This window comes from Salarias fasciatus, chromosome 18 (genome assembly GCF_902148845.1).
Source record: "Salarias fasciatus chromosome 18, fSalaFa1.1, whole genome shotgun sequence".
Lineage (NCBI taxonomy): Eukaryota > Metazoa > Chordata > Actinopteri > Blenniiformes > Blenniidae > Salarias > Salarias fasciatus.
Genome location: NC_043762.1, coordinates 6,800,510 through 6,827,326, shown reverse-complemented (window position 1 = coordinate 6,827,326; position 26,817 = coordinate 6,800,510). Strand labels below are relative to the sequence as shown.

The 26,817-nt window shown below is 47.1% G+C and overlaps 1 protein-coding gene across 8 annotated transcripts in view; it reads right to left on the bottom strand.

Moving 5' to 3' along the window:
* The window catches only part of LOC115405032 (receptor-type tyrosine-protein phosphatase mu), a 150,645-nt gene that overhangs the window by 50,535 nt on the left and 73,293 nt on the right, over positions 1-26,817 (bottom strand). For all 8 annotated transcript variants that reach the window (XM_030114447.1, XM_030114450.1, XM_030114448.1 and 5 more), the window contains exons 8-14: positions 20,126-20,434; positions 18,849-18,958; positions 13,352-13,553; positions 12,898-13,000; positions 3,427-3,700; positions 1,086-1,122; positions 417-491 (exon numbers count right to left, since the gene is read on the bottom strand). In XM_030114447.1, coding sequence (XP_029970307.1) covers positions 417-491; positions 1,086-1,122; positions 3,427-3,700; positions 12,898-13,000; positions 13,352-13,553; positions 18,849-18,958; positions 20,126-20,434 — 1,110 coding nt within the window. The remainder of the gene's footprint in view (positions 1-416; positions 492-1,085; positions 1,123-3,426; positions 3,701-12,897; positions 13,001-13,351; positions 13,554-18,848; positions 18,959-20,125; positions 20,435-26,817) is intronic.

Below are 26,817 nucleotides of genomic sequence, written 5' to 3'. Positions count from 1 at the left end.
GAATTAGAATAGTTCCACGTCTCCCTTCCTCCTGTGTTCTACGACCATTGTCGTGTCTGCGGCAGCCGGCAGCAGCTCCCCCTCTTAATCTACCAGAAATAATGAGAAATATTCATGAAAAGGGATTAACTCCTGTCAAAAATCTGCAACATTGACACATCAAATGACGATGGCACCTCAAACAGGTCTTTCATGTCCACTAATTCTGAGAAGACAAGAGTGGAAGGCATTGTCTGCATATATTTGATTTAATCAGAATGATTTCTATGCAAATAGCAAGACGATAAAATTAAAAAAAAAAAAAAATGCACACGTGCAACATTCCACTTGTTTGTTTTCCTGTTGGAGGAAACATCGGCATGGCCGCCACATTTGAAACCGAATGCGTAGAGACCAAGTTTTTCTCCGACTCTGACCTGTTAGCTGGCTGTCGCCGGCCGCCGGGGCGATGCGGATGTAGGGGGTTGTGAGCTGCGTCACGAGTATGGCGGCTGAGTGCGGTCAGTGGGTCCAGGCCGTGCATGCAGTAGAACAGAGACAAACAAACAAACAAACAAACAAACAAACAAACAAAAGCCACACTGAAGTTGGAAAAAACCCAAACCGACATTTTCCATCATGCAACACGTTCAATGCAGTTATCGGATCGTTTTTCTAAAAGCGAATCTAATGCAGCTTGTTAATTTAGACTGATGGAGACAAATCCACAGCGGGTCTGCATGCTAACGCCACACTACAGCAGAGAGCCCGGCGTGCGGCAGGACCTCCAGTGTGGCTGTGGCTCCCTCTGGCCTTATCAATTCTGCTCGCAGATCAATGGCGCTCGGACTCCGCCATGCTTAATGTGTGGAGCAGGACGTTCAGGCTGCATAGTTAAGTGCCTGCAGACCTCCAGCGGCACACAGGCGGCCTCCCAGTCGGGGGGGAAAAAACATGTGTTCACAGTCAATACATCGACTGGACTCATCCTGGAAACGCCATCCTGCCATTTTAGTCACAAACTACAGCGACTGTTGAGAGTCTGCCGGTGTCGTTAGTGGATGCATGTCGAGCGGGGAGGAACACGCAGGCCGGTGTCGTCCTACCTTTGGTGGCGACGCGAACACAGTCGATTTTGGTCTCCTGTGCAAAGAGAGAGAGCAGGAAAAGAGAGGATCAGAGGTTACAGTGAAGAACAGCTACGCGGCGAGGACGCGCCGCCACGACGGACTGAACAGCGTGACGCCTTCCACGCCGTCCCCTATCGTCTGCTGAGCTCAACGACTGTGACGCAAAACGCAGCTAAGCGAGGGGGCCCGCAGCACAGATTAGCGGTGCTGAGCTGCTGATTTGTCAGCCGGCAGCGATCCGTCGGCGGCTTGCAGCTGGAGGTGGTCAGCCGCCGCGGAGAGAGCAGAGCCCTGTGACAAGCGACACCGGCCCACCGTGCAGGGAGGCTTTCTGAATATGTAATGGAGTTTCAACTCTGACAACAGCCTTCAACAGCAGGGGGAAAAAAAAAAAAAAAAAAAAAACACTGTTCTCTCTGCAGTTTGTTGTCAGCGATGGTCTGGTGAACAGGAAAAAGGATACAGACAAGTACAGGGAAGGCAATGAGTAATACCACCGTGCTGCTGCGTTCGTCTCAGCCGAGCTGTCCGGCGAGCAGCCGACGGCAACATTAAAAAGCCATGAGAGGTTTGATAAAAGAAAAAACATGCAATCAAGAGCACGTGTGCATTTCGTCCCATTACTGCAGCTTTTAAGCTGTCAGGTGTTTTTTTTTTTTTTTTATTAACAGAAAATGAAAAAAAAAAAAAAGAAAAAAGTTGAACACCTTTGCTGAATTTTGTTTAAAAGGTCCAAACAAGTCGCAGCAGAATCATTAGACGTTAATTAACGCTTGCAGGACCGCCCATTCGCAGTGAAGGCTCAATAAAGGAGAGTGCACTCGGCTGCCGTGAGTGGAAACGCCGAACACAAAGCTCATGTCAGAAGCGTCTCCATCACGCAGACGGAGCCCGATGGCGCGTCGACACATTCTTTTCATTTTGTTTGTTCAAAGACGAGTTCTATCAGCCGATTCGGTTAGCGCGCACCGATCCGCCCGGGAAGGTTTCAGACTGTCAATGCTTTACTCTCCAGAGCAAACTTGCTAATTGGATTCTGCGGCGCCTCACGAGTTATTTGTATTGGCCCCTTAAAGTCACGCCGGCGTTTCTCAAGGAGGCTGTTTACGGCGATTCTCATGCAGGACCACAATCGGAGGGACTCTCGAAGCGGCCATTGAGCTGTCTGCCGCGGCGCCGCAGAGGGAGGACCCTGCCAAGTGCCACTCCACCACAGAGGCTGCGACCTGCGCCGCCGCTAACCCCATTGTTGTTCCCTGCCTTCCTCACTTAGCCGCCGCCGGGACGACGCCCTCTCCTAAACGCCGCTGATCAAAGGCTGGCCTGGCACTCGGCGCGCGGCTCCATTGGAGACGGCAGGAGAGGAGCGTGTCACGACTCGCAGCGCTGCCTTCAGCCTGACCTTGTTGGAGCCCATTAAGCCTGCAGCCGGGGCCGCCGCGCCTCGCCAGCGGACTGACCGCGATCAGAGGCCGCCGGAGATTGCACGGCCGCACGCAAGAGTTTGCTTATGTTACCGGCGTCTGTCTGTCATGGAGGTCTGCAGAGCAGTGGATCTAACGCCGACGAGCGAGTCGAGACGCTGAAATAGATATTCATCACACGCGATCCGGACAGGATGTGTGGTGGCGAGCAGAGCGGGATGATCTTCAGCAGAACGGCGTTACTTTCACAGCAGAAAAACATGCACCGGATGTTAATTAATGACTCTACGGCTCCGTTTATACAACAGCGTCTCAAGAGGAAACTATTGTTCTTGTGTTAACATTTCAGAAAAGTATCACACAGAAAGTAACATCAGTTTACATGGAAATAGAAGGAAACACTGAAAACGGTGTAGTTTCCATGTTGGGCCACTAGTGGCTGCTGCTGTACACTGTAGCGAAACCACACACACACACACACACACACACACACACACTGCTGAGAACAATACACAGACCGTCCTGAGGATTATGGTGTCTGTCAACTTGGCCTTAAATCCGGTCCAGGCTGAAGGCGTTAAAAGGCGCTGGTTGGTTTAATTTCATGTCACTCCTGTATACTATTGATCAGTGATTGGCGGAATCAAAAAGATGCCTTTACGTTTTTTTTTGTTTTTTTTTTCTTTCACGACTTAAGAGACAATAAATCTCTAAAGGAACTCAGGGAGAAGCATCATGTAACACTTCACCACGGGCGCCTCAAAAGTCTCGTGTTACAGCAAATGTACTCAACACAGCTGTAAAGCAATTTCAAGACACTTCAAAAAAGCCATAATTGCAACGTGCACATATATAAAATACAGCAGGATCTGAGGAAAGTGTCCCACACCCACCCCGTTGGCGGTGCTGACGGCCTGGTAATAGATGCTGTAGCTCTTCTGAGGCAGGAGCGGCGCGTTCCAGTAGCCGTTGTAGGTCTTGTTGTCTCCCACAGTGAAGGGCTGGGGTGAGTGGATGCCCGTGGCGGGGAACTGAGCAGTGAAGTAGTACTGTGAATTCAGGAGCGTGGCGTTCTGGAAGTGGATGGGAACTGGGTAGCAGCGCAGGATCTCTGCCGTTCCTCTCGCTCGGCGTGGACGCTCCTCCTCCACCACCACCTGGTACGCACTGCAAACGCAGAACACACACAGTTAACCGGCTCCAACGGGCCTCGCGGGCATCGCTACAGAGCTGTTGGCAAGGGGAGGCAGCGCTTGGCTCAGCCGGTTCACGCTGTAAGGCGTAAAACGGTGGTTTTATGAATGGCACAGACACTCGCTGCAAGAGTTCCAGGTTTCAGAGGATGAGTTCTGTAATTAGACATAAGCTCTGAGATTTGTGGGGAAGAAAACACGAGTGTTGTCTTATTTCAGCTTTGTTTTTTAAAATCATAAAGTTTGTATTAACAGACCTCAAAGGCATCAATTTAACATTAAGCATCTGAACCGGAATCAGGTATGAATCCCTCCTCACGATTCATCTTTCTACTGTACCCTGTGCTGGAACAGCAGAAAGCCTCCTCTGAGTCTGGTTCTGCAGGTTTTCTTCCTGTAAGAAGTTAGTTTTTCTTTTCTACTGTGTCCTCGGTCCTCTGCTTGATATGTGGAATTGTTGGTTTTTCCATGTAAAAGTATCTTGAGGTGCCTGTTTTGTATTTGGCGTTATATGAATAAAAAAAAGAAGTGCATCTAAAATCTAAGAAACTTCTTAGAACTTCGTTCTTCTGTCTGTCAGTTCTTGTGTCTGAGGGCCACAGTGGGGAGGATTAAATGGCCCAAAGTGCTTTACACTGTTGATCACATTCATCCATTCACACACACACATTCACACACCAGTGCATGTGTCTGCCATGCAAGGTGCTCAATCGATCAAGTGGTTTCCACGTCACACACCAACTCTTAAAAAGTCTTGGATTTGAAGTCATACTCAACAACATGTGGTGTGTTACGCTGCGCAGATTTTCCTAAAAAGAAGAAGAAGAAGAACTTCGAGCCGACAGGAAGTACCGAGGAGGAGAGCTGAGCAGCGGCCCAGCACAGAGCCTGACGTTATTTGCTTTTTCATTATTCAGCATCTGAAAAGGTTAACGGCCCTTTCCATTTCCTCTGCATCCCCGGCTCGTGTTCAGCCCGGTCAAAACGGCGGGCCTGTGAGCGCCTCTGACAGAGATGACATTGTCTCTGAGCGGGGCCACTTAGCCGCAGGGGGAGACTGACTGTCTTAGAGACGTCCACGTTAGTATGCGCCACGCGTCCACCTGGTAAATCTATTGAGTCTCTGAGTGACAAAGAGTCTGTTTACAGCTGCCACAGAGAATAACCAGCCGTGATTGGGAGCCACTGTTCCATCTCCAGGACAGCCATGGAAACAAGCGGCTACCATCGCAGAATCCCGAGAAAGTTACGCTGCTCAGTGAACGAGTGAAAAACCCTGATTGGACATGCTCTACTTTTACACAAACCGCCGCTGCTGTTGGCTCAGAATGCTGAGGAGTGTACAATCTGATTGGAAGTAAATTCCAACGTCGCACTCGTGGAACATAAGCATTGATTACTGAGTATTGCTTTATAGATCAGCTGCTGTTTTGATTGTGTCGAACAAGCCCACAAGAAGGCGGCATAAAATCCATGCAAGACTGTTTATAGATTGATGGGAGCAAAAATAAAGATTGCACTTTCATTCAGCCTGTATATCACCACTAAATCATGCAAAAGATATTATATTACATTATGTTATATTATATTATATTATATTATATTATATTATATTATATTATATTATATTATAAGATGCAATTTACAAGATGGCATCTAGTGGTGCAAAACTCACTTCCTTTCCCTTCAAAGACGGTATTCAATACAGACTTCTACTGTCTTACAGCAGAATACTTGAAAATACAAACACTTTCTGGACTGATCAATCAAGGAGAAAATCAAAATACACATTCTGCAGTGTTCAAGCAAACTTTTTCACTTTCTTTTTTCATTGTTAGGATAAATGCATCAATCATCGTCAATTCGAAACATTAAGATCTTAAAGATAAGCACGATTGTTCCTACATTCTAGTATTAATGTTAATTCACCATTTTCAGTTCACAACCTAAAGAGACATAACTTACTAAATATGCTCACTTGCCTGATAGTGGCCTGATTTTTAAGCCATTTATTGAAGAAAAAAATAGCAAATTGCAAACTAGTAGTCCTTCACCGTGCTGGCTGAACTTACAGGAAGAAGGTTACATGAGGTAAAGTCAGCTTCTTCCCGAAGCTTTCTTTCCTTCTTTCTTTTTTTTTTTTCCTATTGCAATATGTGAGGACTGCATGTGAACCGCCTGCACACCTCCAGCTGCGCTTTGTCCTGTTTTGATCGCAATGCAATTCCTGTTTTCAGCAGGCATCCATATATCTGATTTTCAGGCCTGCTTTGTTTGTGCCATATATAAATGGAGAATCAATGCAAACAAGATGTCTTACACAGAAATTCCCCGGTACAAAACATCCAACGAAATGTGTTTACAGTTCATCAAAAAGCTAATCACTGCCGAGAACCATTAGCCAAACAGAGGAAAAACAAAATGCTTTTCTGCCCTCAAGTTGTTTTTAAATTACCTGCAATATATTTGTCCAATCTGCAAACAAGTATTCCAATCACAGCGAAGCCTTCACATCCAGTTTTTCAAATTCGGTTTATTTATTCCAATGTAACCGTGCCATATAAAGATGGCAATGGATTGTCCTTGGCAGGTTTGTAGAGCGCCGACGACCGTGGACATTTTCCCTCGTCCAGCATTATTACAACAAGTAGGAAAGAAAATATCGGCACTGTGGCGGCTGCTCTCAGCTGTGCAGTCACAGCGCAGACAGCCCTGGAGATGATCAATCGCTCCCTGCGGTTGGTGTCGGGTGATTAAGCGTCCCCTTGTGTGTACAGCATGTGCTCTTTAACCCTATAGTTTATCATAAGGTGCTGGCGGTGTCATTAGAAACCCCCCCTTTGCTCCGGGTGGGCGTGTCCCAGTTCCTCGGAGCTCTCCTACTTAGCACCGGGTTGGAAGGCGATGAAATATTTAATCCTGCTGAGAGTCTGCAGCAGAAAGCAGCCTTTAATTACTGTCCCCTATCGAGAGCAGAGGTCAAAGGGCAGGTGGAGACAGTACAGAGGAGCCACTTAAGTAGCGGCGGAGGAGAGAGGAGTGCTGCTACTCGGCCGCACGGAAAAACCCCCGGCAAACCAGCGCCGGCGAGACGCGGAGGGTAACAGCTCCGAATGTTACACCTGCTGTCAATCACGTCGCTCGTCAGGCGGAGGAGATAAACACCAGCAAACACGCCGCGTATGGATCTCCGCAATAAGAGACGGCGACAACGCGTTATGGCCACAGTAATGCGTTTGCTTTGCGATGACGTGCGCGCTCTCCAAGCGCTCGCCCATATCGGTACTTTATATTCCAAATCAACGTGCAGATAGTGAAATAAAAACAAAGCCGGCTCCCCCCCGGGTGGCTCCTTATGATATGATGATGTGGCTGTGCTACGACTTAATGACAGACGCAGTACGAAGGGAGCTGCTTTCCTTTCCGCAGGCAAAATACCAAGTGCCAAAGGCTATAAGGCTCCGAGGAGAGGAACTCTTGTAATGTGGAAATTTAAAGCGCCGCATTCTCTTCCGCGGAATATTCACCGCGCCGTGACAATAAATGTAGCTCGCAATAAAATTAGAATCGAATGATAAAGAAAAAAAGAATAAGAAACTGTTCTTCTTTGTAAGTGAAAGAGACAATAATACCCACATTTGCTGGTTTCACTTACAGCATCTTTCAGTGGCACGGTTGCCGAGTGCATATAAAATATTTAAAGACACACTCATCCCCAGTGTTTGAAAAATATACTATTTGCACTTCAGCTGCCTGTGAAAACGAAAAAGTGACTCATGCATTTAATGCTGCCAACATTAAAAAAAAAAAAAACAGCAATAGTTTTTATCCCCCCCCACCACCCCCCAAGTAATTAGTGCGAGCATGTTAATATGCCTTTGAGCAGCTGACAACTTGTCACCTCATGCTGAGTTCACAATTTACATTATGAGTCATTTTGACAGACCAGTCATTTAGTCATTTCCTTCATTTAATACGACATCAATGAGCAGCGATAAAACAACAACAACAACAGACGAACAGCAGTCACTCTGATCAGCAGAACAAAACTCCACTTTAGAGTCTGATGTTGCTTCAGATCCGATACTGATCTGAAAAAAAAAAAACACGATGCTCCACAGTGGCTGACCGGCAAAACATTCAGTGAGGTGGAAAGATCTACCTCAACACGGAAAAACCCAGAGTCTCTAAAGCAGAACGTAGGATGAAAACAATTCAAAGAGCTGAAGAGTTTTCACGCTACCTAACTGTAAAATCAGGCCGCAGTTCGGTCCAGCCTCCGGTGAGTTCCACCAATCGAAGCAAACAAAACCCACGGACGTCAACAAATTCACTTCCTTCTTTACGATTCGGAGACGTCCTCGTGTGTTATTCTAATGTTTCTCATTTTAATTGCCTTAAAGCTGCAATTTAACAATAAATATTATCAATTAAACCGTTGAAAGATGTTCTAAATGCGGCCTGTCTTTTTGGGACGCCAACAGTTGCACCACTGTTTCGTTAAATATTTGTCATCCTGTTGATCTGTCATGTTTGATTTATGTTTTTGTTCTTTTGTCAAACTCACTTAATAAATGTCATTAATTCAGAAAGTTAATTATTCATTTTTCACAACATTACTGAATTATTGATTTAACACAACTTTGATCGCATTTTTCTGGAAAAGCTCCTGTGAAATAAGGAATTTTCAGCTGCAACGATCACAACAAGGGCCTTGAAATCCTGGAGGGGCTGAATAATAATAATAATAAGACATCATTGGATTTCATGCTTTCTGCTGGGTGGAGTCTTTGAAAATGTCCCGACTGCGTGGAAACAGGGGCGAAGCTGCTACTGGTCATAAACAATATGGCTGGAGTAAATAGATGGACAATCAGAACAATGTCTTCCTCCAGAGCGTCCAAGTTCAGATTCTCTGCAGCATGTGTTTGGTTTCACCACAAAAATGAACAACAGCACCAACTATTTCAGGGTTTCTGCCATTCCCGTATAAGTGGACATTGTTTTGATAATGTTGCTATGTGAACACGAAGCGTTTCTGAGGTGACAACGAAAAATGGAACACTATCCTATAGATATCCTGTTTTTAACGTAATAATCCTGCCCTCACACTCATTCGCTAGGCAGGTAGGTAACTACACCACCATTCTTTTAATGGCTTTTATTGGTTGACTGATTGAAGAAATTGTAAAACTGCATCAAAACAAAAAATAGCATGAGAGCTGTATTTGAAAAAGCTAGCATGCAAGTGCTAGCCGCTAGTTAACGGCTAATTAGCATATATGCTAACATATAATTAAAAAAACCCATTCTTAGAAGTGCTACCTGTAAGGAGCATTTTGAAACAACACATAACAGTCAGTGCTAAGTTTGTACATTATATTTTACAACTTACAGGCTGTCGTGGCCCCAAGACACAGCGTAGCAGGGACAGTCGAGCCATCGCACGCTCGTTCGTAAGGAAATAGCAAGTGGTGCCACTTCAGGGTCGGGGTTTCAGAATGAAAAGGACCGAATGAAACTCCAACATGGAAATAAAAATGAATTAACCTCATACAGCAAAATGAAATCTGGGGTGGCTCATAAGGAGCCAGAACAACAATCATGAGCAGCAAAGCCGAGATATTCTGGAGTGAAATTTATTTGGGGAAACATAGCCTGTTTGGTTCTAAAGAAAAGAACTGCTATCATGTATTAAAATGTTATAAATTTAAATAACATGAAATGTTTCAGGAATAAACTCCCTCGTAGCTCGGTGCTGGTACACACGCAGGTGATCAATGACCTTAAACTCGTCCATGTTGTTTCCCACTCTATGACTGCTTGCATGTAGCTACTCCACTTCAAACACAACCATCACAAATTTTCCTGAATTCTTAAAGTGAATCGATACTCAATCCCGTTCCTCCTCAGGCAGAGGATGGGAAAACAAGGTGGAAAAAAAAAAAGAAAAAAGCAGGATGAAGGGAGAATGTGTGCCTGAAGACCGGCGTACGCCGTTAAGAGCGGCGCGCCAGAGGGGCCGGCGGGGCAGACCCGTATTCCAGCGGCGGAGCTGCAACCTGAGCTGACACCAATTAGGCCTCCTCCAGCCCCGCTGCCCGATACATTTCAGCTCGGCCGCCGTGTGACGCCAACCAATTATGGCGGATTGACTCGGAATCGACTGGATTGTGACCTGAAACTCAGATTTATTTTTCATGTGGGCCGACGGAGGGAGGACTCGGGGCTGTTTGGGCAGATGAGAGAAGGGGCACGGGGAGCATTTCAATCACCGTCTCTCAGTAATGCTAATCGCCGCGCTCCGTGTGCCTATAGGTCTGATTTAGGAGCGGCTGTAAGTAACACTTCTCCTGACCCAGCATCCTCCCCGCCACACCTCTGTCTTTCCACTCTTTATGTTTCCCAGGTGTCCGTGCGGCTATAAAGCAAACAAATTAGAAGGCGCCATAGATTACATTTGCCATTAAATCGTAAAAAGCACTGAGTTGTGTCACGTTTAGGCACAGCTATTAGCGCTCGCCACGCTGTGATCAAAGAAACTTAGAGCTTATTTTAGCACTGTGGAAAATCACTTAACTGATTTCAGGCCATGGCGAGGTTCATATAATCTGATGCTACAGGGTAAAATAAACTGGAGGAACTCACTTTCTTCAACATGCGGGTGATTTTAAAGGTTTTCTTTTTTTTTTTCCTTCTGTTTGTGTGTACGAGTGTGCTGCTTGCTCAAGGCAAAGGTTAAGGCAGAAAATGAGAGAAGGGCTGATTTTGTGGTGTGAATGATAAGGAAAGCATTTCGAATCATTTCTCCCTGCAGAAGCATGTAAACATCTATTTTGATGTTCCGGAGCGAGGGGGCGGATTCTGGCCTTGACGAGGGGCCATTGCAAACATTAGTTTAACGCGACATGACTGATAGACAGTTCACTAATCCTCTTAAAGAAACAGTGTCCCCTCTGGTGAAGACTGTTCCCGGCTACGCGTCTCGTCCCCAGAGATTAGAAACAAATTCCAAGTTGGAAATGTTATCCCGATTAGCAATTACACAAATGAAAAATCGACTGGCTGCTTCGGCCCGGATCCATCTGAAGCATGAATTGACAGAGAGCGGCTCGATGTGTGTTGCTCTCTGTTCGGAGCTATCGAGTGATCTCCCCTTCCTGTGTTACAGCTAAACATCTGCTGCTGGAAACACAAACGTCTGGAGCTCCATTACCTCCCGAAACCCAATCAGCACGCAAGATTGCGTTATCAAACGGGGCCCCATGCCGCTCTGCCGTGTAGCGCCGCGGATCAGTCCTCTCCCTCGTCAAATCCTGATTTCATCGGGGCTTTAAAAGTGATTTCATAAAGTGTTCACTTTCAAAATGAGCTACCCAGCACTCCGGGAAAGTGGCGGCGACTCCAGCAGCAGGATAAAACTAAGAGTGGCGTGAAAGACGGAGCCAACCCGGGTCACCTGCGCTTTAAAGTTTCACCTTCTTCAACATGTGGAAAAGCAAATCTTTGCAACTTAAAATGTCACTCAGTGCTGAAACTCAACTCTCGTAACCCAAAAGAGATAAGAGAGGTGTGTGTGTGTGTGTGTGTGTGTGTGTGTGTGTGCTTTTTTTAGAGGAATTCAGATGTTGCATTTATCATTACTGGCCAGACAGCCGATCCCAACAGGCCGTCTGACTCAACTCTCCCCGAATCGAAGCCACTTTATAGTCACCTAAAAACATTTCAAAGGCATCATGTGTCACTCCGGCTAGGGGGCCGAAAAGAAAAGAAAAAAAAAAAAAAAAAAAAAAAAACCCGCCTTCAAAAGCCTGTCAGTGTCTCGTCTGGGCCCTGCACCACTTCCTCTCCCGCTCGCACTCCTTCGCTCGCTCCTCTCTTCTGCAATTCATATTTCAGCCGAAACACTGGGCGCTCGTTCCAAAGCGTTACGTCCAGCGAAATGTGAGCCGAGACGGGAAAGGCAGTGTGTACCTGAAAACCTCTAAAGTGCAGATGAAGACGGGGCTGAGCGGTGATCAAAGCGCGCCTCCATTACATCTGAGCTGCTGTTGTGCCATGTGCTGAACTTGACTGATGAATTTCTTTAATGGATTTATTTGAGATTCATCAAACATATAAAACCCTAAAAGTCAAACGTCTGAACAAACACGCCGATTTTCACTTCATTTAATAATTTATGGGCTGCAAGTGTGTTGTCAGGTGGAGAGTAGCAGATATGCACGCCAATTTCTATCATTTAATTCTGACTTAACGTTGCCGGTACTGAGCGCCGCATCAGAAGCTTCGGTGGATTATCGGTATCATCAATCGGCAAAACTTTGGTTGAAAGATATCGAATATCGGCGCAAATCCAACGCATCTTGAACACATTGTTGCTTCTCAGCTCAGTCAAACAGAGCGAGGATCTCAAACTGAAGCCCCCCCCCCCCCCCCCCCCCCCCCCCCGTCTCCAAATACAAATCCATTTCATGTCTGCACAGACGCTCATCCATCCGCTGGTAAACAAAGGGAAAGCCCAGCATGCTAATGACCGGAGCTCCTCCTCACGACACTCTGTTAATTATAATTAGGACTTTGTAATTGCTCCGCTGGAAGAATGGCAGCGTGGGTAAGGCCTTCTGAATTGTACCTGCGAGGAAATTAAAAAGCGATCGCTCCGTCTTTGGTGCCGGGGCCGCTCCGGGTCCAGGCCGGGGCGTTAATCCGGGCAGCTGCACGCACGGCAAACATGAGCTGACAAGCCTGACTAAAGAGCTGCAGCCTGTAATCTTTAAAGGACTCCGATGAGTTGATAGTGTAAAATCGAGTTTTACAGCAAGCCCAAGTGTTTATCACTCCTCCTATGGAGAAGTTCCCCTAATCCCTGGAGGCGGCTGAAAGCACAAGGTGTCATCGATTGAAAACATTCATTTTTATTGACACAACTCGAGAAGAACGGCGGATGACGCATGTGTCTCTCGAACAGGGAGCAGCTCACACTGAGGAGGTCAGCTGCTTCTCCCGAACAAACTCATCCAGCTCCCGCCGGAAGCCCGTCGTGGCCTTTAAAGCCAGAAACAGCAGGACGTCTGCCCAGCGCCTTGGCATTTGCATAGTTCAGCTGCAGTGACTAATGAACGCAGCAGCAGGCAGGAGCACTTCCTGCATTTCCTGGGTCAGGGTACGTACCTGACGGGGGCGCCGCGGCTCTGGGCGGGCTTCAGCAGCACCGTCACCGTGCTGTCCGTCTGGTTCAGCGACGTCTCCTGCTCATACGTCGGCATGGAGGGAGCTGAGGACGAGGGAGATCAGTCACAATCAGCGCCAAGCTAATCGGTAGCCCGATTGACGGATTTCTCATTTTACGGCTGAAAGTTGTGCACAAACATGATAAGATAATAATAATAATAATAGTAATGATCAGAGCAAACAGTCCTGGCATCAGTTAAGCGAAACACCTGGCTGGCTGAGGGAGGAAGCTCCTGTACGGTGGATCATAATGTTTTAGAGAGCAGATGGAACGGAGCTTCATCTTCAAACCACAGCCAAAGCAGCTCCGTCTAAATCTGGCGGCAAACCGCAGTCTGCTCTGGAACATTTTGACATGAAGAGACATCCAGCACATGGCGTTGACCCCGCTGACCTGAGATCTTGGTGGTGAACTGGGTGATGACGGGCGGGCCGTAGCCCTTGGCCGTGCTGGCGCGCAGGGTGAAGGAGTACGTCGAGCCCGGGTAGAGGCCGGTGAACACGTGGGTGGTCTCGTTGCCCAGCTTCGCTACCTTCCCACTCTGGTTGGAGAGGTCCAGCTCGGGGTCAAAGGAGCTCACCGCCTTGTAGGAGATCTAGGAAAGAAAAAAAATAAATAAATAGAGCAAATGAATATATTCTCACAGCGGCCTGCGGTGCTCAGCTCACAGCTCCGCTCAGCGAGAGATTTGTATTCACACCATGAAAACATTTCATGTTTTAGTCTTCACTGTACCCACGGCTGAGGCTTTCTACCCTCTCACAGAGCAGCTTATCAGTTTTCCTCTCTCTATCCTCTCTGGAAGGCCAAAATGCCATGAAGCCATTTTGAAAGTCTTCAGCTGAGTTTCTTCCCTCTCGTGGCCTCAGCTGGACTGCATGTTATCAATACTAAAGACAAGGCCGCTTCACTAAAACAACCGCTTCCCAACAGAAACCGCCTTTCGTTGGAATTTCCCAGAATCAAACAGCTGAATTATAAATTATGTGTATGTGTTTTTGTGTCAAACCAGCAGAGATTTGGGTTTTCTTGTTCTTGACACACCTTGAGATGGAGCGTCTTTCTGAGCTCTCCTTCGGCCCCTCGGTAGGCGACCTGATCCACACAGTTTCTGTCAAGACTTCAATTAATTTAGACACGTGTCCTTTTTTATATTCATTTTTTTTTCCCACTTGAAAATGTAAAAATAGAAGAAAAACCAGCTGATGAATTCTTCGAATTGTCCCCTCGGGCGCCGTTTCAGAGAGGATCAAGTCTCTCCTCCTATATGGGCGGCTATAGGTTTCTCTGTCAATTAGGTGTGTTTCACTGATGTTACAGATCACGCTTTACACACACACTCACACACACACACACACACACACACGCTACAGAAAATCTGACTGTATCACCAGCGTGCTTCTGACTGTGAACCAGGTTTTTTCAGCTGGTTTCCAAAAATTAACTGTACAGGCAGAGGTTCACGTTTTCAAACCTTCAGTTTTACAGAGGGAGGAAAAACACTTAATGTATTCCGTCTCCATTAATAAACACAGGCGGCTCTGGAGGGAAGCATTAAGGTGAGTGGAGGGTTTTTTTTTTTTTTTTTTGCTAATATCCATTTTGAGTAAGTGTAAAGTCCCACTTTAAGAAGATGCCTGCGCTCGTAAAGGAAAACCTCCATTATAATTCCAATTAGGGAACACAAAGGGAAAATGGAGGGCGGCATAATTTGTGTCCATCAAGTTTTGAAATGCTTGGAGGCCTTCTCATTTAAGTCTTTGTCTGTGAAATGAGTCTGCGATGCCAGAATGCTGTATCATAGCATTTCAGGGAGAGGGATTTGAAATGGCTTGTCAACACCGGGCACATGGGCGGCCGTTCGCACGAAGAATGGAACTGACAGGAAAAATAATAGGAAATATTCCAGCAAATTAATTTGAGGTGATTTGACCTGAAATATTAGGCTTTGTGAAAACAGTCATTTACATTTTCCAATCTGGGAGAAGTTTTTTTTTTTTTTAATTAATCAATTTATTTGTCTTTCTCCATCATCTCTCACACCTTTTTTTTGACAAAAAAAAAAAGAAAAAAAAAAGGCATTAACTGCTGGACCAGATTCTTCAGTCTGGTCGAACCTGAAGCTCATCTAAACCTCTCAGTTCAGTTTCTTTCTTTCTACATTTATTCCACAAACATCACAAAACCATTAATGAAGGATCACTGCACTCACTTTTATCCTCTATCGACTTGTTTTCGACTTGTTCTTAAGATATAACACTGCAAGCACTATTTTCCTTCTTTCTTTTAAGGCTGGGAGACACCGAAGTGGTTAAAAAAAAATGCTTCATGTGTCGATTAGTTTTCTCTGGAAGTACTCTAATCCAAGTCAATACAAAATGAGGAAAAATCAGCTGTTTTTACCTTTAATTCTGACTCCTATTACCTTCAGCGGCTCCATCCCTGCTGCATGTCTTCCACTCACGTCTGTCAGTAATGTTTCCAATGAAATGGCGTTCACGGAGCGTGGTCAAAAAGAAACGGAGCTGAAATCTCTTTGATATGAGGCCTTGTCAGATAGATTTCACTTTGAGTTCTTTGATTATGTCAAATCAAAGCCGGGTCCTGACTTGTAAGAAGCAACTTCTGGGGGAAACGCGGTGGAATGAGTGGAGGATGGATGGAGGAGAGGCGGAGGAGAGGTGGAGGGGATGGGGCGGCAGACGGCGGCGGTGCGAGGAGGAGACACCTGCAGCACGCTGCCGGCGCCGTGCGGCTCGTTCTCACGTGTCGCTCGTTTCCACACGGCGACGTGAATTTTAACACCTCGTCAGAAAAAAAAAAAAAAAAAAAAAAGCAGCTTTGGTGCAAAATAAAACTGGATCAAATTCTCACGTGGGGTCAGGGGGTCAGGGTGTCAGGGTTTTGGGGTTGGCGTTTTAGGGTATCAGGGTCAGGTCTTGGGGTTTTGGGGTCAGGTTTTAGGGTTTTTATTGTCAGGGTTTTAGGGCTTCGGGGTCAGGGTTTTAGGGTCAGAGTTTTAGGGCTCTGGGGTTTTGGGGTCAGGGTTTTAGGGTTTCAATGTCAGGGTTTTAGTCTTTTGGGGTCAGGGCTTTACGGTCAGGGTTTTAGGGTTTTGGGGTCAGGATTTTAGGGTTTTGGAGTAAGGGTTTTAGGGTTTTAATGTCAGGGTTTTAGGGTTTTGGGGTCAGGGTTTCAGGGTTTTCATGTCAGGGTTTTAAGGTTTTGGGGTCAGGGTTTTAGGGTTTTAATGTCAGGGTTTCAGGGTTTTCATGTCAGGGTTTTAGGGTTTTGGGGTCAGGGTTTTAGGGTTTTAATGTCAGGGTTTTAGGGTTTTGGGGTAAGGGTTATAAGGTTTTGGGGTTTGAGGGTCAGGGTCATGCTGCCTGGGGTCCCTCGTGGAGACAGAGAGGTCCCTCGCTGCAGTTCTCTCTATATCACGGCCCAGAACGGAGCCTTTTACAGCGTGAACCACTCTGAGCGAAGCTCACAAAGCAGCGCCGCAACCTTCCTCTGAACGCTTTTACCCGTAATATGAAATTTTAAGAAGATGAAAGGAGGAAAACGCGACGCCTTGAAAGTGATTATGTGTGAGCTGAACCTGGAATTTCCCTGGACACGGTCTTTTGAACCAGACATGACACCGAACGCCTCACACTTGAATAAACAAGACTTGTGATTATAATGCGAGCGCTCCGCCGAGAAAACAGTTCAGTCGTCTTCCGGCGCCGCGATGAGCTGAGCAGCCCGAGACGCCAGCCCTGCCGGCGCTGCCTTGACTGTTTAATCTGCTCCACTTGTGAGAGAAACGCTGATTGCTAACCTAGTCAAAACAGCAAAGCAGGAAAATCAACAGAGCAGAATCAATCTGCAGGAATGGACGGAGGATTACTTCCCCCTGAAGCTGGCCAGGATCAATGTGTACATGTATTGATAGTGTGTGTGTGCAGACTGTTAGTATTCTTCAGGACTGGTTGGTCGGGGTTTCAGAGGAGCCTCGTGTCAACAGCCGCTGGCTGCAGAACCGCCGTGTGTTTGAGGTGTTTCCACGATTGTCTCTTCTTCAGAGGTCGCGGTGTGACAAAGGACTAAAGGACAGGAGACGACAGCGGCCGACCTTCCTCACAGAATCAAACTACCAATGAAATGATCAATCGAGTCTGGAGTTCAACGTTTCCTGAATGAGAGCTGCGATTGAAGAAAATAAAAACCAGCTTTACTGTAATTTACTATTAGTTTATGTGCAAATACAGTTTTAATGATAGTTGAGACTGTTCTGATTCTCTCTCTATAAACCACGATGTACTGAATACAGGTTGAAAACACTCAGAACTTGATTCTTTTCATATTTACATATGTACATTACGTATTTCTACCAGAAGAGGTAGAGTTTCCCAAATTCTTTACTTATGTACAAGTACAGACAAAACACATATTGTTAAAAGGAAAATTACCAATTTAACTTGAGTAAAAATAAGAAGTATAGGGTCTAAAATGTATTCAAGTTAAAACCAGATAACAGTTCGTTTGTTTTTTACCGTCACATAATGGCTTTTAGGGCTTTTTAGTCTTGAACGCACACAGATTTCACCTTTCAGCTGCTTGATACCTGAACCATTTGTTGTAATCGTAGCGTGTTAAAGAAGAAACAAGCCAGTCTGAAGATAGTAGCCAAAAGTACAGATATGTGTTCAAATAGAGGACCTAAAAGTAAAAATCTCCTCAATAATGTCACCTCTGCATCTAAAAAATCACATCTATCCTCATTTAGCACATTACAGACATACATTAAAAGAAATTAGCATAAAAAATTTAAGTTATGTCTCATGAGAAGGACTGGAATGAGGGGTGTTTGGATTTAATCTTAGAAAAAGTTAGCATATGTTACGCTGCACGCTTCCATAAATTATTCAATTACTTAAAGGGGCTGTATCATGCAAAATTCACTTTTTGTATGTTTTAACCTTGTTATATAGTTATGTACTCACCAAAAACACCCCCAAAGTGTGTTTTTCCTTCGTACCTGTGTGTTTGAGCTTTCCTCGTGTTTCTGCTACTCAGAGAGGCAGCCCCTGCCGCACCCGTGAAAACGCTCTGTTTCCCACGTTGACGTCACACGGAGAAGATGGCTCCCCTGAGCCCCCCTCCCGCAGGCCCTCCGCAATCAGCGTTGCTGCTTTTTGTAACTCCGAGATAAACTTTAACCATCATCTGAAAGCAACAATCAAGCCAGAGCAAGAGTCTGAAGGGTCTGCGCTTGGTGAGTTTCTCACAGGAAAAGATGTTTTCGCGGGTCTTTGCGTGTAGAGAAGCTAGAGCTAAAGAGCTAAAGCTAACCCTTAGAGACGCTAACGAAGCTCCGATTGGCTGAAGTACGCTGTCAGTCAAAGTCCACAGGGGGAGAGGCGGGATTTTCAGTGAAACAGAGCGTTTTCTCTTCCGGGTTTCAGAATTAGCCCCAGAAAATCTTTTATTTCACACAAAATGACTTTTCCTTTGCGCCAAAAATAAACTATTACCATGTTAATGCCATTTCTAGGGTTTGGACTAGTTAAAAAAGCATGATACAGCCCCTTTAACGCTGAACATATTGAAGATGATGATATAGATATATAATCTCTCTTTACTGGTATCGATGCATCCTTAATGCTTAACATTTAAGATTTTCTGGCAGGTGTGTGAGCTTTGGTCCATCCTCGTTGGAAAAAGACATTCTCATTTAAAAATAAATAAATAAATAAATCACATAATAAAAAGCAAAGTGGCAGAAAGCTGACTGATCCTGGAGTGTGTCTGCTGCTCTCACGGGTGATCAATAATCCCTGCAGACAGTGTGTGTGTGTGTGTGTGTGTGTGTGTGAGAGTGTGTGTGTGTGTGTGTGTGTGGTACCTCGTACTGAGTGATGATCCCGTAGGTCTGCGCCGGCTCCCTCCACTTGAGGACGATCTTCTCCTCGTAGGCGCTGCCCTGAATGGACTCCAGAGGAACGGCGCCCGGCACTGCCACATACACACACACACACACACACACACACACACACACACACACACACACACTGTTTGTACACTGGTGGCCCTTCAGTGCTCGGTAAATGAAGCTATTCCAGGGTTTTACGCAGTAGGAGTTCCTTGACTCACGTTTCTTCCTGTATTTTCCATCTGCTGTTTGTCAAATTAAAGACTCGTCAAAGGCGAGTTCTTTATTTAGCAGCTTCAGTCGTTTCTATAACGATTTATAAAGCCTGGAACTTTGTACTTTTGTGCATAAAACAATCAATAAAAAGCTTTTCAAGGACCTGCACGGGAGAAATGGCCATGAGCCAAAGTCAAACTCGTCTGAGTCGTTCATGATTATTTGATGTTATTGTTGCTGAAAACAGACGCGGCGATTCCCGTTTCAACGCTGAGGCAGGAACCTCCAGGGAACGCCGAGGACCTCACCGAGATCCCGTCCTTCCACCTCCGTTAATGCCGGGATATGGCGAGCAAAGCGACCGCGACCCCACCCTGTCGGAAGGCCGTTTCCCCCCTGGGGCGGCGAACACTCGGCTGCACGCCCGGAAACCAGAGGCAGTCAGTCGGGGAGAGAAACATGTCGCCGCGTTCAGGTTTCCCGCCGGCGAGACGTCGCCGAGCCAGACGCGACTCTCTGTGCGCCGCCGGTTCCCTGAGACTTCCCCGATCCTTGATCTCTGGCGGAGGCGAACGGAGTGTGAGACACACCGGCTGTCTGGCTCCTGTGTTCTCCCGGAAAACCCCGCTCTCTGTTTACGGCTGTTTATCAGGTGAGAATTAGCCGCTCGTCGAGATGAAACGGTCACGACTTTCATTTTCATCACATTTCACTTCTAAAGAGACGCTTAAAGAGCAGGTGAACGAGAGAACAAGCGAGAAAAGTCACATTTAGAAATCCCTGGCAATTCTTACAGTACTCCGAGACACTGAGTGACACATATTGAAGTTTCACTAAGTTTTTTTTTTTCTCTCTCTCTGTTGTCTCTCAGTTGCGGAGAGGAGTGCACTGGTTCGGTGTTGTTCTATGTAGACGTTCTCGGCTTTCTTCATGCATTTCTGTCTCACCCCGCAGCCCAGAAACAGGATTCATATCAGGCTAATTAACGTCTCCAAACTGACGTTGATTAGTGAGGAGACGGCGCCCGGACTCACCGTCCTCGTCGGTCTGCACCTCCAGCTCCGTGCTCTCCTTGACGCCCTCCGGGTTGCGCAGCACCAGCTTGACGCTGAGGTTGGTGAAGGGCGTCAGGTTGTGGATGGTGTGCTGCGGGTCGCGGCTCTGGGTGTCGTAGCACACCTCCTCGCGGGTCTCGTCCTTGCCGGCCACGCGGGCGCGGTACTGGACGGTCAGGTTGTAGCTGTGGCAGCGGGTCACGTTGTAGCCCAGCGGCTCCCAGCGCACCGTCACCTGCTTGGACTGGATGTCCACCACCTCCAGGCGCTGCGGGCCGTGCATGGGCTCTGGAGGGGGGGGGCGGACAGGGAGGGGCCGGGGTCAGCACGCATCTACATAATCAATTCGGCCAAGATGGCTTCAACAACATGACGAAGTGACGAGGTGGAGGAGAAGGATGGAGGAAATAAAAAAAAAAAAAAAAAAAAGGGAATCACATTTTTTGCAGGACGCATTGAGCCCAGTCAGTGACTTAATTCAGACTGAAATTGCATTTCTTCTGTTTGTAGTTCTGATTTCCAGAAAATATTTTCAAATTTCAAAGGCACGGCCCGATAGCGAGCGCGGCGTTGCTAACGCGGTGTCACACGCCGCCGCTCCACAGGTCTGCTGGCGGAGGCCCTCAGCGGGGGGGAGGGAGGGGGGGGGGGGGGGGGTGTATCATCCCATTCCTCCGCTCCCTCCACCGCTGCCTGCTCCATCTCGCCCGGTGGCGGCCGGCTATTAGCGCCACACTGATACAGAGTCAGCCGGGCTGTCAATCCGGGCAGGACGCCGCCCCCACCGCCGCCGTATCGCCTCTAATCACACACACTCTCTGTCTGCTGGCTTTTTCTCTCCGGCTTTCACCATTTTCTCTCCCCTTCCTTCTTTCCTCTCCGTCCCCCTTCTCCATTTCCTCTTTCTGTCCATCCCCTTTCTTGTTGCTCCCTATCTTCCATTTCCCCTCTCTCTCTCTCTCGTCCTTTCTCCTCATTCTGCTTTCCCCATTTATTTTCCCTTCTTGCCCCCCCCCCCCACGTCTCCCTCTCCTTTCCTACGGGAGGAAAGCAGCCCAAGCACAAGGTAATGGGATCAATTTCCATTCCAGGTTAAATTCGCAGTCCATTTCTCTGGAACTTAACACTTTACCACCTATTAGGAAGAGCCAGGGCTCAATTTCCCCGTTCCCCAGGAGACACAGTCCAGCAATTCAGAGGCAGCCGCGGCAGCCATGTTTAACATTCTGGAGGTGCAGGAGGGGAGACTGGCCGGGAGCTGGAGCACGCCGTTCATTTCCACTGCATCGTGTAAAGGGCAGAACAAACAAGCAGGAAAAGTACAAACAGCCCTGCTGGTAACCTCTTAATGCTGCTCCAACGAGTCTCTCGTCTTGTTATCGTCCTAAATTCACTTCATACATACAGAAATAAAACATCCAAATGTCCATCTGTATGGAAATGTCTTCAAAAAGGACCCAGTGGCTGAAAACGGAGGGAATGAGGTGGTGCGATCTGCAAAAGCTCGTTAAAGAGGGAAAGATTAGTGGTGAATAAATAAGACGGGGGAAACGCAGTTTAAAATAAACCTGAAGATTTGATCAGGTGGAATAATGAAAGCGATCTGATCAGCACTTTGAGGAGGAAACACATGAGAAGGACCCACAGGAAGCATATGAGCAGGTCTCACAAACGATCCACGAAGGTCCACAAAGAGCAACAATTCAGCGAAATCCGTGACAGAGGAAACACCGAACATCTTTAATCACAATTCCAACACCAATATGTACATTAGTGGCTGACGCGCTGTGGCCGATGAAAGGCTTCATTCTTCTTAGGGAAACCTCTCTGCGAGGCTGTGTTTTTTTACCCCTTTGAGTTTTATAGGTCATCTCTGAAAAGCGTCTCCGTGCACTGCTAACTCCCCGTGATGAATGGATGTTAAACCCGAAAGAAACGCTAAATCTCAGGCGCAGAGAGGTGTGCAGTGAGAACGAGGCACTCAAATCAACTTTAAATAACAGACAATAAGCAAAACCGCACACGGATGGATGCAATCCACACAGCGGCCCCGTTCAAAACAAATGCAATCAGATCCAAGAAGACCTGGCAAAGAAAGACGGGGCTCTTCAAATCGGCGGCGGTGTTGGGAAAAGCCATCCAGAAAATAGAAGTTTAAACCCCTTTATTTGCGGAACTATCTGTTGGCCGCACTCAGTAGGCAACGGTTACACTAAAAGCACAGAGAATTGCAGGGTGGCCAGGCACAGAAATCAAATTAAACCAGATGCTCTCAAAGTGACAAATGCAGCAAAGTGTGAATCTCAAGCAGACGTGCACGAGCGGCTGAGAGCAAGTCTCATTTCGGGAGCGTTCAAGGAGAATGTCACACTCCCATCTTCGTGAAACATCATAGATAATGTCCACTGCGCCGTCGTTCTGGCCAGTGGAGAGCTGCCAGGACGGGGCGCACCGGCAGCAAATACAAATGGAGCAGAGAAACGCCACATGCCGGATAAAAGGAGAGAAAAAGGAGGGGGGGAAAAGGAGCGATTATATTTTTATTAGTGGAACGAACTTCCTGAAAATAAGGTCACTGTTCCAAATGCATTTGAACTTATCTACGTATTCTCCTGTTTTAATTGCCTTTTGTCTTTTAATTGCTCTTTTCTTTTCCGCTGTTTAAATGTCTCTGATTTAATGTGACTTTATGCATTCCCCTCTGCGAAGCGCTCTGAACGGCCTTGCGTTCGACCGTTAGCCGCCACATAACTGAACTCGCCCTGGCTGGTGACAGTACGGCCGTCCGTTTAGCGCGCGGCTCTCATGATTGTTCTATAAGCCGGCGCCTGGAGTTTTGTAGAGGAAAAAGGCTAATTGTTTGTTGCCCCTTCGGCTCCCCGCCGTGTAAATGCCAGCTGTCTGAGGGAGGCAGTAAAAAAACGTGAGGATCTGTGGCAGACGCCCGATCGCAGCTCGTAACCTCTGACTCAGAACGGCGCCGTTTGCTCGCACGAACAACAAGGTGTCTCAAATAAATAAATAAACAGATAAAGAAGGAGGCAGAAAGGCTCAGCCTGCTCCATTCTCCCAGGCTTAATCTGAAATGAAAGGGTCACACATCCTTTTTAAAGCCCCTCATGCAGAGCTGGAGGCGGCGAGGCCACTTCCACTCGGGACGGCGGCCGCTGAATGACAGCTGATGAGATGAGCCTATTACCTCGGCCGACTGGGGCCGCTAGTTTGGCTTTATTGACCGAGTGGTAAGAGGCTCAGACTGAAAAGCACAAGCACAAATCAAAACAAGGAATAACAGGGCTATCTGTGGAAATCCATACCCTTTTTTTTTTTTTGGTAACAGTTCTCTCAAGCTATCACACACTCAGGGGCGACATTGGGGCGAAAGTACTGAAAATATGACTCTAATATCGCTGTGGTACGGCAGATATTTCTAGTGGAATAGAGTTATAATAATGGCTATGAAAGCATCCCTCGGAGCAGGAAATTACTGAGGTCTATCTTGTGCCCGGGCGCACGGAGCGAGCCTCAGTAAGAGCCAGATTGGTATTCCGCTCGCCGGACAAATTATCACCTGCCCTACACTCACTGATGTAATTGAATAATTTGAATTTGACATTTACATAGAACTATTAGTAATTTCTTTCTTTTTTTTTTTTTTTTCATGTCATTACAGTGTGACATTTAAATAATGTTTTAAGAAATTACCAGCACATTACTGCCTCGTGCTAATTTAAAAAGGCCCGGGTACATGCTACTGTAGCTCCCGAGATAACGCCATCTCACGGAACAACAAAAACAAATAAGTGCATGTTGCGAGCGCCCGTCCTGGAGCAGGCTTCAAATGGTGCACTTAGCCCCCGGGTAGAGCAAGACATTAGTCCTGGATGAAGGGAAACAAATTGGGCATGTCTGGAGCGCGGCCACTTTACTGCCAGACGAGCGAGTGCGTGTGTGTGTGTGTGTATACGGTGTGTGTGTGTGTGTGTACGGTGTGTGCTCTCCAGTGTGTTTACAGTCTTCTGGGAGTGGGAGACTTTCCATATGCGTGCACGGCAGCGGGAGTCTGGTTCCCCGGCATCTTTGTTGGTTTATGTACAGAAGGACGATTTACTTATCAGATCTCGGCGGAGTGAGAGCCGTTCGGGAAGCCCGGATCTTTATCAGATCCGCATCGATCAGGAGCAGGAAAGCCTGGCGCTGGCACGGCAGAGCGACCCGCCGGGGGGGAAAGGGGGGGGGAGAGAAGACTCCTTCCCCAATGATTAGAAACCTCCAGCAAGTCGATGTGGCTCCCGCTATCTCCTCAGGATGAAACGATGTTCAGCGCTTGTTATTCGCCTTCGCTCTGACAGGACGGCGCCGCCGCCGCCGTATTTCTTGCAGGAGTGGGGAATACGAGCCGGGGCTTGTTACAGGTGCCAAAAAAACAACACATCAAGCGGGGGATTAAATCCCCGGTCACGGGGATGTTTTCCACGTAAGGAACGGGGTTCCAGGCGGCGCGGCCTCGCTTCGCCTCGCCGTCGCTTATCCCCCCGTCACCGCGCCGCTATTCACCCCAGCTCTGTTTGAGCGGGAAGAAGTGCATTTGTTTGCTCCCTCTCTATCACATCTCGGCGATGGCGGCGCCGCCATTGAGGTAATGACATGGGTTTTACACTTAGGAAATCATTTTCATATCCCAGCGAAGCCAGCAGTAATGATAGCTTTTGATAACCGACAATCAAAGCTCCATCACCCTCCGAGAGAGCGTCTGCGTGCAATCCTGCGGAGAACGGCGGAGCGGGCGGGGAGTGGAGGGTGGGGGGAGGGGGGGGGAGAAAGCTAAGATATAAGAGGTGGGAGGGCAGAAACGCCAAGGTTTTAGCTGTCATCAAATGCAACAAGTCAGAGGAGGCCTTGGGCTGGACGCGTGTACACATCTGATAATTGATGGCACTTTAAAGGCAGTGAGCGCGCACCTCTGGTGTTACAACATCACTTTCTACACCCATTACAAAGTCAGAGACAAATGCCCACACACACACACACACACACACACACACTTTCCCATACACCTTGGAGGCGTGGATAATCACAAGGATTTATTGAATGGTGGTGGTCGCTCCTCACTCTATCAAGCCCTTCTTTATGGGCCCGGTGATAGATGAGGCTGCCATGCTAGGTGAAGATGAGGGGCGGAGGGGCGCACAATGCTCTGGATCAAATTGAAACCGCCGAGTGAGACCCGCAGCCGGACCGGGCCGGACTGCCACCTCGTCTGATGAAGCCCCCGAAGCTGTGTAGGGGTGGAGATGAATGGGCGAGGCCCGCGGTGCAAGAGAGCGAGAGTGAAGAAAGTGTGAGAGCGAGGGAGGAAGTAAGACGTCCTCCGAACAGCGCAGGCGACGCGCGACAACACTCAACACTGTCGAGTCACAGCCGAGTCGCTGCGGCAGCACCGTGCGACTACGCTGCCCTAAAAACGTCAACAAGCTCAACTGTGTCAATAAAGAAACTGAAAAAGTGAGAGATTTTCCTGTGCTAAGCAGTAATGTGAGAATCCGTCACTACAGAACTGAAATATTTCTGCTCGGGTATATTTTAGAGCATTTCAAACAATAGAAAAACCTGCTCAATTAGATTTGAGGAGAGATATATCCCCCCCTCTATCTACCCCCCTTCTGCAGCATTATCTTAACATTATCTTAACAGGGGCCAAATGCATCTCTAACATACAGTGACTGGAGATACTTCACTTTGCTACCTCTCCTGCGCTGTCAAACGTAAGGCCCGAGGACCAAAAGAGGCTCCAATCCAGACAAACCAAGAAAACTGTTAAATTTTCAAAGACAACATGGAAAGACAGCGACCTCAAAAATGGAAGCTGGCATCAGCCTCAAAGCCATGCAGACAGGGGGAGTTTGGAAGAACATGCAGAATGTAACGGACAGGACTTGTTTTTTGAAATTTCACTGTACTCGGCACCAGAATGTTCAATTAAAATTGACTTTAAGTTGATCTTACAGTCATTTTCAGAAGAAACTGTTTGGTTGTTGTGAAAATACCAACATTTTCATCACGTACACTCTGCGTCACACACACAAAAACACCATTAAAGTTCAAATTTAAAGGTTATTATGGCTCTAGTTTAGAACTGAAGATGAAATGGGGCTGTCTGCAGCATCTGAACTGAAATGTATTTGACACTTTCTGGTATAAAGGTCCATTCACTTGCAACACATAGCGTTTGTTAATGGATGCTCGTTCCAGACTTTTAAGTAAAAATGACTCTGGTTTTACTGAGGAATTCTGTGTTTCGATAAGATATACATTTCTGACACTGTTTAATCTGACGTCCTTTCATTTCTGTCGCCTCTCGTTTTCGTGAGCGAATAACTCTCCCATCTGCAGCCTGGCTTCCGTTTCAACACCTGAAGCTCATTTAAAGTTGGTCTTTTGACTCCGGATTTAAAAAAAAAATGCCGCTGGAGAGAAGAGAGGACGAATAGCTCAATAAATACGGCACAACTGGTATGAAATGCTGATGCGCAGCTCTTCCTTTCACTGATTATTTAGACGGATTAAAAGAGCAAACCCAGCAAGTGCGCCTGAGGGACGAAAGGTGAAGTGAAGCGCAGGTTCAGCGAGCGGATGAAAACAAATGGACAGCCGGCTGATGGGAAGCGCGG